The 12263-nt window shown below is 40.7% G+C and overlaps 1 protein-coding gene across 1 annotated transcript; it reads left to right on the plus strand.

The window, feature by feature from the left end:
* The first annotated feature begins 2065 nt into the window (after window positions 1-2065).
* On the plus strand, window positions 2066-3737 carry LOC103718878 (uncharacterized). The gene is made up of 3 exons (XM_008807878.6): window positions 2066-2494; window positions 2585-2638; window positions 3417-3737. The coding sequence occupies exons 1-3, from the start codon at window positions 2123-2125 to the stop codon at window positions 3648-3650; spliced, it is 660 nt and encodes a 219-aa protein (XP_008806100.5). The 5' UTR covers window positions 2066-2122; the 3' UTR covers window positions 3651-3737.
* Window positions 3738-12263: the final 8526 nt, after the last annotated feature.

Genomic DNA, 12263 nt, shown 5'->3' on the forward strand with positions numbered 1-12263 from the left:
TGCATTATCCTCTATTTATCCTAAATTTTAGCTCAATTTAAGTAAATTTGAGTCTACCAGGCCTGATTGGGCCTCTAAGGGAAAGGTTGGGCCTGATTTGTGGTTAAGTCCACTTTTTCCTAGCCAATTTGGCCTTCTGCCAATTTAATTGGGCCTGGTCTGGGCCTGTTTTAGGGCTAATTGGGCCTGCTGGGGTCAACCTGTTATGAACATGGTTCGGACCCAGCTGAATTGAGTTTAATTGGGTTCACATTTAGCCCAATTGCTTACTTTGGGTTCATTCAGGCTTGGTCGGGTTCAGACCCAACATCAATCAGGCTTAGTCGACCCGTTTAATTCGATTGGGCTTGGATCATTGGGCTCACCCAAACCTATTTGCATTTATTTGGGCCTAACGGGTTTCGGATCCGAACTTGGATCCGACCCGCTAGGCAGCCAGCGGGGGAGACGAAGAGACAGGAGGAAGGGGAAGATGGAGAGACACGGGCGAAGAAGGGGGCCTCCTCCGCCTCCGGTTCCCTCCTGTTCCGGCCGAAGCCCCTTCCCGGCCGCCTTCCCTCCTTCGCAGTCGACCGGGGAGATGCTGCGCCCCCCGATCCATCGGCCGAAAGGGTTCTCCTCCCTCGGGCAACAACGGCGGGAGGCCGACCCCTTCTTCCCTTCTCCGAAGTGATGCCGGAGAAGAGGGGGAGGGCCGGGAGGCGAGGTCGAGGCCGGACCTCCTCCGGGGGTCTTCACCGGCTCCGACCACGACGAGGTAAGGCCGTGGTCCGAGGTAAGTTCTCTCTTTTTTTCTTTCTTTTTTTTTTTTTCTCCCGTGCCGGTCTCCTCTTCTCTGTGCCAGTCTCCTCCCCTCTGTTTCATCAGTGAAACAGAGGGGAGAATACCCCACAGAGGGGTACCTCCACTCTGTCCTTGCCTAGAGACCTACTTACAGAGCCTCACCTTGATTCGGTTGACTGGAGTTGGGCAGTATCTCCTTCTCGGCAACTCCCTCCTTCCTCTCCTAGGGCTGCAGGGTCCCTTCCGCCTCCAGCTCCAAGGCTTGGCTCTCTGGTGCAGTAGATCCAGAGGGTTAGAGGTTTAGGGAGGGTACATTCAATTCGGGGTTAGCAAATCTTAGGGGTTTTAAATACAGAGCTTATGACTTGACCCCAAAGGAGAGGTGGCGTTCTCTCCTTCCTCACTGCTCCGGGAGCCACCAGCTGCCCCTCCTCCTCAGGCCAGCTCACAGCTCATTTGCCGAGGGGGAGGAGGTGGCGGGCTCCTGTTTTGCATGCCGGTGGGGGTTTCTCCGTTGGCCATCTGGTGGTCTTGTCTTTTCAGCCCTCAGGCGGGAGATTATGGCCTATTCTTTCTGGGCCTGCTAACCCTGCATCCTGGCCCAATACCCTCAAACTGGGCCCTACAGTATTGGGCCTAGTCTGTATTGGGCCCGGACATTACAATATGTTAGGAAGCATGCATTAGCAAATTAGTTAGCGACGATTTTCGACCCAACCTAAACTGATAATTTCTTGGACCATTTCATCTAATATCAGAGATATATTCTGATATTCATTTTGGTTATCTTGGCAATCCTGATATTTTCTGAGTTTTTTCTGTAGATATTAAAACCAGGGAAATGTTGGGCAAGTATACTAATATTTTACTATTATGAGCAATGTCCGCCGCACCGGTACCGGTCGGCGTACCGGTGGCATCCCGGATCGGTCCCGTACCGGTCCCGTACCGGTTCCGTACCGCTTCTTCAACAATAAATTACTGATACCGGATTTCACGCTGATCCGGTATCGGTCTCAGGCCGGACCGGTATGTACCGGTTCTAGGCCAGACCGGATCGGTACGGCAGACCATGATTAGGAGGATAAAAATCTAATTGAACCCAACATATTATTTTAGTCATTTCGCCTTATTACCATGATATTTTGATGATGAATGGTGTGCATATTATATTTTGTGTGTGTATATTTGTTCCATTTCAGTAAAATGTATATTTGTTTTGGGAATTTCTCATGTAAAATCCCCAGGTGCGAATTGTTACCATGTAACAATTAGCTGAAGCTCACAACCCAAGTCATTCCCACCTTATCCATTCCCACCTTATATGTGAGGCTAAAGCATGCACGTAGCAAAAGCCTATCCAAGCCATATATCACTGAAATCACAACGGTTACTCTTCTCCACAATACGCACCATGGCAGCTGCACGGCAGCTCCTACACCTCCACTCTGCATGCTGCTGCCACAGATCACAACAACAATCCTCCATTTTTTCGCGAAGTCGGAGCTCCACCGGTGCTTTTTCTCTCAGTAAGACTGGACCAACGAGACTGGTTTGGCGAGCTTCCTTGCGCACTGCCCCTCCGAAGGCCTTGCCGGTGACGGATGGCACGGGCCAGGCCGCCGATGATGATGATGATGGAGTTTCTTTGGGGACCATGAAGCTGCCTCCAAACACCGATATTGCCCGGTTTGAGACCCTACTCTTTCAGGTACTGCATTCAGTTTTCGTTCAGCTAATGAGAGGTTCATATGCAGAGAATTAAGCTAAGCCTTTTGTGATGATGTATTTTTTGTGACAGTGGGCTAATAGTCTGTGCCAAGGAGCCAATCTACCACTTCCAGTCCCTCTCAAGGTTAGCCTTCATTTCATTATAAACCAAAAATTCTCCTTTCCACCTTCTCGTTGGAAATTTTGGCAAGGCCAATTGTAGGTTTCCTACCTGAACTAGCATCAGGTTAACAGATATTAAAAATTATGGACCTGCTTGGTATTGTTTTTGTTTTCAAAAATCCATATAGAAAATTAAACTAGAGTTTATAATATCTTTATAAAGCCCTTTGATTTTTAAAAATTATTGGTAAAACTTTTAGAGCTTTGGCGGAAAAGATTTATTGCATTAAGAAAGAAAAAATAGAAGCAAGAAAAGAGGGAAGTTCTATGCAAATGCTATCTCCGACATCAATCCCCACAGTGGTATCTCCCACAACGATACCAAAGAAAACTTAAAAATCTTTGCTTGTTTTATTAAAACTATTGTGATTTTGTATATTCGGTTGTTGCGGCTTTTGATTGGGGTTTTACGACCCGATGGTCCTACCCTTCTACTTTGCAACTAGAGGTTCTAGGTTTACTCTACAATAAATTAAAACTGTTTCTTGCATTATTTTGACTTGTCATCCATATTACATTTGATGACTAAAGTAAAAAACAATGATCCAGTTAATCCTTTTATGTTTCACAAATAGATACTGGATTATTTTTCAAGCAAAAAAAAAAAAAAGAAACTGAATTAGGATTGCATTACCTATGATATTGTTTATTTATTGATTGATATATGATACTGATCCATTAAATCCCTTTAGGCACAAGGGTAATCACACATTAATAATAATAAAAAGCTGTCTCACCAGGTGGACAAAGTGGAAGGAGGAGCCAGATTGGGATTCATAAATGTTGATGATGGAAAGACCGAAGTTTGCGTGTACATAGACTGCCTGGTTTTTCCAGCAACAGATGACTCCGGTCCACTCTTTCGAGCCAGCAGGAATGGGCCAATGAAAGATCGAGCACCTCCAGGGGAGCAAAGAATCATGAGAAGCCTTCTCCAAGCCCTCCAAAAATCAGTTCAGATTGCAAGTATTTAAGAATATGAAGGTCTCCCCCTTGGAAAATTGTTCTCCCTCTACAATGTTGAAGATTTATATGTATATATTTTACTTGTTGTTTCTTGATGGGTAATTTGTTCAAGTTACATTTGTACCTGATTTATTAGCAAGGATCTTCCAAACTATTGCATACACAAGTTTGGTGGCATTTATAGACACCAAAAGGAAAAAGGCAGCTAGGGGCAGGGATTCAAAATTCAGAAGAACTGTGGGGGTAATCATTTAAATTCAGAAAAATCTCAAATATTTGGAAGTCAGGCTTTTTTTTTTTTCTTTTTTTTAGTACAACGGCAGATCACATCCGGTGGGTATAAATGCGGTCAACAAAATCAAAAAATAAAAGACTACAAAGTGGCTCTGGTGCAGACATGTGGTCCACCCAGATAAAACCCTTCGAGTGATGAGCAGCAAAAGAGGCAACTCAATCAGCAGCATAGTTTGCCTCCCGATAAACATGTGTAGCCACAAACCTTTTTTTTAAAAAAAAAAGAGTAAACCTAGTGATGTGTAATTGTTTATGCACAATCAGGCAATAATAAGTAATAAAAATAAATAATAGTAAAAATAAAGCCACTAACAAAAATAGAGACCACTATATGTTAACAACAATTCTCAAATAAATCATGAAATAATTTGTGAATGGATAGTGAAATTAATAAATCAGTGAATAAAGGAGGAAGGAGAATAAATTGAGTATCCAATGATAGTTTGGAAGTTATCCAGGCAGCGAAAATAAACCAAGAGCTAACAAATAATAATGAGATTTGGACCACCTAAATCCATATTTGATTTATCAGGAACTGATCTATTTCTTTCTTCTTTTTCCTTTTTTTGTTTTGTGAAGATCTACTTAAATTCATACCCACAACCCACATACAAACCACCGAGAAAGATCAAGATAAATCCAAGTTGAAAGGTCAGGCTAACAAGCAGTTTCTCAAGATAAATAAATCGATCCTTTCGATGTCATGTAGGATTTTGAATCCAATGCAAATTTGTTGAACTTTGAGCTACTCTCAATATGTCTCAGTAGAAAAATCATGATGCAGATATGGATTGAGATAATTAATTTGTTGTCATAAGTCGGGAAGAAGAAAAGAATAAACAACGTATAGAACATGAGCACTATGCATGCATAATAATGTACGTAACAAGGAACGAAATGGACAATTGTGACCTCAATATCTATCCTGCATTTATCGTAAATATACTCTATCCCTCGACTTTTACACTTCTCTTCATCTTTTATAAGAGAAGAGAGTATCACTAGGATGAGTGCATTTAATTAGGGGTATATGTTTATGTGAATACCTTATAAACAGTAGGTTAAGGTCTGATATCAATGTGCCATGAACATCTTATCCATATTCTGATTTACAATACTAAACATGTATTTGGATTGTTTAGATAGAGAAAAAGATTCCACATCATTCCCCGAAAACAAAAAGAAGAAGAAGAGGAAGAAGCAGCAAGTAACAATTAGTTGATTATCTATTTCCTCTAATATTCTTTCATTTTTGTTTTCTTTTCAAATTCTCATTGTGTATACTATGATTTTTTAATTTTTTATCTTTCAAAATTGCCAGTGATCAGTACTCATGCAAAATAACCTGTCATTCAATAGTTGATTTCAACCAAAAACATTCTGTTAGTTTTAAGAATAGAAATTATCCTGTTTTCTTTGTTTGGAGGTGCACTACTTTGTCAACTTCATTTGCATGCGATTTTTCTGTTTTTAACTTCTCTTTACGACAGGAAAATTCCAAAAGGGTGTTGGAAGCCCCTCCTCAAAAAGATGAACTCCAGACTTGCTACATAAAAAGAAAAACTTCTCTCCTGGGAAAGAAGATTAACACTTGTTAATGCAGTCCTTCATACTTGATGTCCATCTATAAGCTACCGAATTGAAATGGGTTGTATGTTAACAAGATTGATCAGATGAGACGGATATTTCTATGGGTAGGGAAAGAGAGCACTTTCGCTGTCTTCGAACTCCGACCGCGATTGTCGATCCAAGGAAGAGGGAGCTCTTGGCATTAGATATATCAAGGATATGAATTGCACCCTTTTAGCAAAATGGATTTGGGAACTCAAAGCCAGGTCTGAAGCATCTTGATGTAAATTATTCAGAAGCTCCTATTACTCCAGAAGAAAGCTTGGCATAAGAGTTAGAAGAAGCTTGGTTTCCCACTCCCCCATTTGAAGAGACAAATAAAAGGAACAGTCTGCCTTTTGGAATTGCACAAGATTCTCCCCTAGGAATGGAATCAATATTTAGATTTTGGGAAGATGCATGGCTTGGAATATCAGCTCTCAGTTTTTCCTTCCCCTCTTTCTCCCTTTTCTCTCTTTCCTTCTTTCCCCTTTCTTCCTCTCTATCCTCTCTCCTCTCTTCTTCCCCTATTTTCCCTTCTTTTCTTTCCTTGTTCTACTCTTCCCTCTTTCTATCCTTCTATCCTTTTCTACAGGGCAAGGATTAGTTTGAATGATGAAAATTGTTTTAGTTTGCATATGATGTTTCCTAAGAGATTGAGAAAAAAAAAACATGATGAGTCACGCATCAAAATGATGCAGTGCAATTGGATTCAACTCCATACATATGATAGACGAGATGGGCTGAATCTTTTTCTTTTTAATCAAACATAACAAGAGAAAATAAAAGAGAGAGCTTTGAGGACCCGTGCGGGCGTATATTTAGTCCCATATTGATTATTTGCTAGGTGGATCATGTGTACTTATACAGAATTAAGGAACTCAAATAATATCTTCTAGCTGGCCTTTTTGGGTGAGGTCTTGGGTTATTACAAGAACCACATCATCACAACTAATCTGCTACCCGAATCTAAAGAATTTAACAAGAGTAGTTTCTATGAACTCATTTGTCTCATGCAAGGCTAAAGAACTCTCCACCAAAACAAAACATGAGCCTCAAGTGTTCCATCAACTAGAACAAGGATCCGACCATTCTTTGAAAAAACTAACAACCAATTCCATTCACTGAATCCCTTGGAGGAACTGGAAGCAGCAAATTATCATGTTTAGATCCTTTCCTTACTCTAATTAAATCACCTAGTGAATATACTTTGAAGTTTCCTTCCTTGTCTTCTATCTACCTTCACAACTAAGCTACTTTGTGCAAAACTTACCTTGTTCATCTTTCCTACTTGCCATGAACCTCTCCTTAGACATGATAGAATACTTGGTATAAAATGCATCATGGTTTTTTATTTTCTGTTGTTGAAATGTAGTTTTAACAATATTAATTTACAGATTTTTCTAATACTGTAATCGATGATTTTTTTTTGTGTAGAGTGGAGTGCTTCCAACAGCTTACCCTTATTTGTTGTTTAAGTATATTACAACCTAAGGGTGCCCCACTGGTTATTGATAAGAAAAAAATCCCACCTCATAAGGAAGACCAGCTGCAATAAGGAAATAATCCCACCTCATAAGGAAGACTAGCTGTACAACGACTCAATACCTAAAATCTCTCATAAGATTTAGTCAATCACTCTCTATATGGGAGACTTCCCAACAGCTCTATTCTTCCCTATTTTTGATCCATCAATCTCTCTCCAATTCCATGTATAGAATATTAGTGTGATATTGTCTATTTAAGCCAATCAAATGAATGCTCATCTCATTAAGACAGAAAGCAATTCAAATATTGTTCGTATGCAATGTTCTTTATAGTATCAGAGCTGTACGGCTCACGCCCCTCTCCTTTTTGAAAAGATCCATACTCTAGCTTCTGCAAACACCTTTCTTCTCTCTTGATTCAACTATGGCCACCATCATAGTGAACGTGGCCAACTTTGTAACGTTGCACTTTAAGCATGACAACTATCCGCTCTGGCGCGAGTAGATACCGAGCTTGGCCGAGAGCCATGACCTCCTTCAGTACCTCACCGGTGAAGTAGCAAAACCATCCCAGTTTCTTCCAGAAGCCGCTAGTTCGACTACTGCATCCAAATCAGTGAATCCAGCATTCACTACCTGGAAAAAACACAATGTCCTCCTTCGTGAATGGATTATTGGCATGCTTACAGAAGAAGCAATTGGCCTCGTAATTGGCCTTGAAACATCCGCTCAAGTCTGGCTTTCCTTAAAGGATGCTTATGTGCAGACTTCACAGAAACGTGACTTCCATCCGAGTGTCATAAAGAAGGAAGACTCTACTTCCCTCAATGACTATCTCAGACACTTCAAAAGCATTTGTGACAGTCTAGCTGCCATCAGAAAACTTGTGCCTGATCGAAACAAGGCATTCTCGTTGCTGAATGGTTTGGGTGATAAATATGACAACTTTGTCACATCAATGCTGAAGCCTCCAACTCCTTCGTTTCCTGAGCTTGTTCCACTTCTCCAAGGCTACGAGACTCGGTTGTTCTCTCGGCATCGTGATGCTGCTACCCCGTTGCTTTTCTTGGCCAGAAAAATAAAAATAACAATGGCAAGGGCAGAGGGAAAAACACAAACTTCAACTTACAAAGTAAAGGTTTTCCTTAGCATAATCAGAAATCCAAATCTAATCCTACTGCAGGTCAATCATCATGTGACAATAAGCAAATCTGTGAGAAAAAGAGTAATGTCCAATGCCAACTCTGTGATCGTATGAGCCATGATGTATGGGATTGCTGGTTCCGCTTCAATTGCGACTTCATGCAAAAAGATGTCAGTGAAGCTCTCTCTGTCATAACGCTAGAAACAGATGTTGAAGAATACGACTGAACAACGGATACTAGTGCGTCCACTCACATGACCTCCAATGAAGCTATGCTTACTAATCTAAAACCATACACGGGTAATGACAATATTATGGTTGGCAATGGTACATTGTTACATATCACACATACTGGCACTGCCACTCTAGGTAAGGGTAAGACATGTTTGCACTTAAATGAAGTTCTTTTAATCTCCGACTTGGAATGCAATTTGCTCTCTGTTGGTAGACTTACATCCAATAATTTTGTCGCTTGTGAATTCACTCGTGTGGGCTTTTGTATCAAGGACAAGTCCACCAACCAAATAATAATGCAAGGAACTAGAAGGGGCAACCTCTACTCTATCGGTGCCAATCACAAAGCCTTCTTTTCCAACCGTTTTCAATCAGCAAATAAGGACTAGTGGCATGCACGCTTGGGCCACCCACATGATCGGGTCTTTCATAATTTAAAGTGTCTTGGACTTATCTCTATTTTTGGTACCTCCATGAAAGCTTTGTGTGAGAGCTGCCAGTTAGGAAAAATGAACCGATTACCCTTTTTACCCGTTCTGGACAAGGCACTTGGTTTATTTGAAAAATTTTATGTTGATCTTTGGGGCCTTGCGCTCATGAATTCTGTTAATGGGTTCAAATTTGATGTTTCAATGGTTGATGACTTTAGTCGGTATATTTGGCTTGTGCCTCTTAGACACAAGTCTAAGTTCTGCGATGTCTTCACTATCTTTCATAAATATGTTGCCACGCAATTTGACAAAAAAATCAAAATCCTTCAAACGGATGGAGGTGAGTTTGTTAATGCTTCACTAACGAAATTCTTACAGGATGAAGGCATCAAGGATCAGATCTCTTGTCCACATACATCCCAACAAAATGGGGTCGTGGAGCACCGACATCGCAATATTCGTGAACTTGAGATAACTATATTATTCCATGCAGGCATGCCTAAGCAATTTTGGGTTGAAGCTTTCCAAACTGTAGTCTATTTAATAAATCGACTTCCTTCTCCGACACTTGATAATCAATCTTCATTTTATCGCTTACATAGTACATACCCTGATTATCATACTTTGCGTGTATTTGGTTCAAAATATTATCCTTTAGTTTGGGATAATACTTCAAACAAATTTGACTAGAAGTTGTTGCCCTGTGTGTTCATGGGTTACAGTGAAAAACATGAAGGTTATAAGTGTTTCTATCCTCCTACGCGTTGCACTTATATTTCACGACATGTTGCGTTTGATGAAGGTATCTTTCCCTTCAAATATCTAGGATTGCTACATGTTGTCTGTGTGCCTCTAGTAATCTCGGATTATCGTTGCTGGCTCTCTCCCTTGGGCTCAGATAAATCATCTATCACGCCTATTAACTATTGCACTAATTTGCCTAACCCCTCGCAGATTCTCCCATGGTGCATGCTGAGTACTCGAAGTCAGACGCAATGCCATTTGATTGTCCAGCACCTTCAGCTACTTATGCTCTCACTGAGCAGCCTATGACTACTCGATCTAAATTGGGCATCCGCAAGCCCAATCCCAGGTATGCCAATCTTCACCTGGTCTCAGATCTTCCACAACCTAATCCATTAAATTCGCATTACGTCATGAAGGGTGGAAACAAATCATGTTTGATGAGCTTCGTGCACTTCAAAAAAACAAGACATGGACTTTGGTTCTAAAAGCACCCTCCATGCATGTAATCGGAAATAAGTGGGTTTTTAAACCCAAATTAAATTCAGATAGTTCTCTGGAATGTTTGAAGTATAGGTTGGTTGCTAAGAAATTTTACCAAGTTGATGGCGTTGATTTCTCAGAAACTTTCTCTCGTCATTAAACCTGGAACCATTAGGATTGTTCTTACGATTGCACTATTTAAGAACTAGCCTATTCGTCAATTAGACATTAAAAATGCTTTTTTACATGGCAATTTGACTAAATCTATTTTCATGGTTCAACCACCTGGATTTGTCAATCTCCAGTTTCCTAATCATGTTTGCAAACTCTCTAAAGCCCTCTATGGCCTCAAACAGGCTTCAAGGGCATGGTTTGACAAATTTAGCAATTTTTTGCTCGCTCATGGCTTCTTTTGTAGCCGATAGGACCCCTCCTTATTTATTTGTCACCAACACAATGCAACCCTTGTTTTACTACTTTATATTGACGACATCATATTCACTAGTTCCAACATTTTCTTACTTAATCATTATATTGCTCTTCTCAATTTCGAGTTTGAAATGAAGGACCTTGGTCCCTTACAATATTTCTTGGGGATCCAAGTGACCCCTGTTACTAATGGTCTTCTTCTGTCCCAAGCTAAATATGCTATGAAAATTCTACAGCGAGCTAACATGGCAAATTGCAAGTCTACAGTCACTCCTATGCATCCAAAGGACAAACCAAATAGAGATGAACCTCTCCTCAAAGATCCCTCCATTTACCACGGTATTGTTGGAGCATTGTAATATCTCACTGTCACGAGATCGGACATCACTTTTAGAGTGAATTTTGCATCTTAATACATTATTTCTTAGGGATCCAAGTGACCCCTGTTACTAATGGTCTTCTTTTGTCTCAAGCTAAATATGCTATGGAAATCCTACAGCGAGCTAACATGGCAGATTGGAAGCCAACAGTCACTTCTATGCATCCAAAGGACAAACCAAATGGGGATGAATCTCTCCTCAAAGATCCCTCCATGTACCGCAGCATTGTGAGGGCATTGTAATATCTCACTGTCACAAGACCGGACATCGCTTTTAGTGTGAATTTTGTATCACAATTCATGCAACAGCCTTCGGAGGCTCATCTACGCCTTGTCAAGCGCATCTTGCATTATGTCTATGGCACAATTCATCATTGGCTCATTCTTCAACAGACCACTTCTCTCAACCTTTATGCCTTCTCCGACGCTGAATGAGCAGGGTGTAAGGAAATATGGCGGTCCACCACCAGTTATTGTACCTTTTTTGGGCCAAACTGCATTACTTAATGTGCCAAGAAATAAGCAACAGTTTCTCGCTCCAACACTACAGCAAAATACCGTGCCCTTGCTCATACAGTTGCAGAACTTACTTGGCTCACATACATTCTCCAAGAACTCCATATTTCCCTACGACACCCACCGATGATTTTTTTGTGCAATCTAAGTGCCTTGTACATGACTGTCAACCCAGTTTTTTATGGACATAGCAAACACATTGCTATAGATTACCACTATGTTTGCGAACAGATTGCTATGGGTCGATTGCGAACTCGGCATGTCCCTTCCAACTAGCAAGTTGCGGATCTATTCACAAAACCCTTGTCTCGGGCTCCTCCCCAGCGGCTTCTCATCACCTCCACAACCAGCTTAGTTTGAGGGGGTATGATAAGAAAAGAATCCCACCTCATAAGAAAGACTAGCTGCAATAAGGAAAGAATCCTACCTCATAAGGAACACCAGCTGCAAGATAAGGAAGACTAGCTGCAACGACTCAATACCTAAAATCTCTCACAAGACTTAGTCAGTCACTCTCTATATGGGAAACTTCTCAACGGCTCTATTCTTTTCTGTTTTAGATCCATCAATCTCTCTCTAATTCCATGTACAGAATATTACAACGTATAATATTGTCTATTTAAGCCAATCAAATGAATGCTCATCTCATCAAGAGAGAAAGCACTTCAAATATTGTTTGTCTGCAACATTCTTTAGTTATTGGTTCTTTCATGGATTAATTGATAAGTTGAAGCAATTGATGGATTTGAAGTCTAGCCAGGTTGTGGTGCTCAATGAAATGGGATACAATGCATCCAATAGAAGAATTGTATTAGATATAGAAACAAAAAAGATACGCACCAATCCTCATCTCCCTAGAAAAATTCAACCAC

This window comes from Phoenix dactylifera, chromosome 12, assembly GCF_051530095.1.
Source record: "Phoenix dactylifera cultivar Ajwa chromosome 12, Ajwa_hap1_PhDact_Kaust_v1.1, whole genome shotgun sequence".
Lineage (NCBI taxonomy): Eukaryota > Viridiplantae > Streptophyta > Magnoliopsida > Arecales > Arecaceae > Phoenix > Phoenix dactylifera.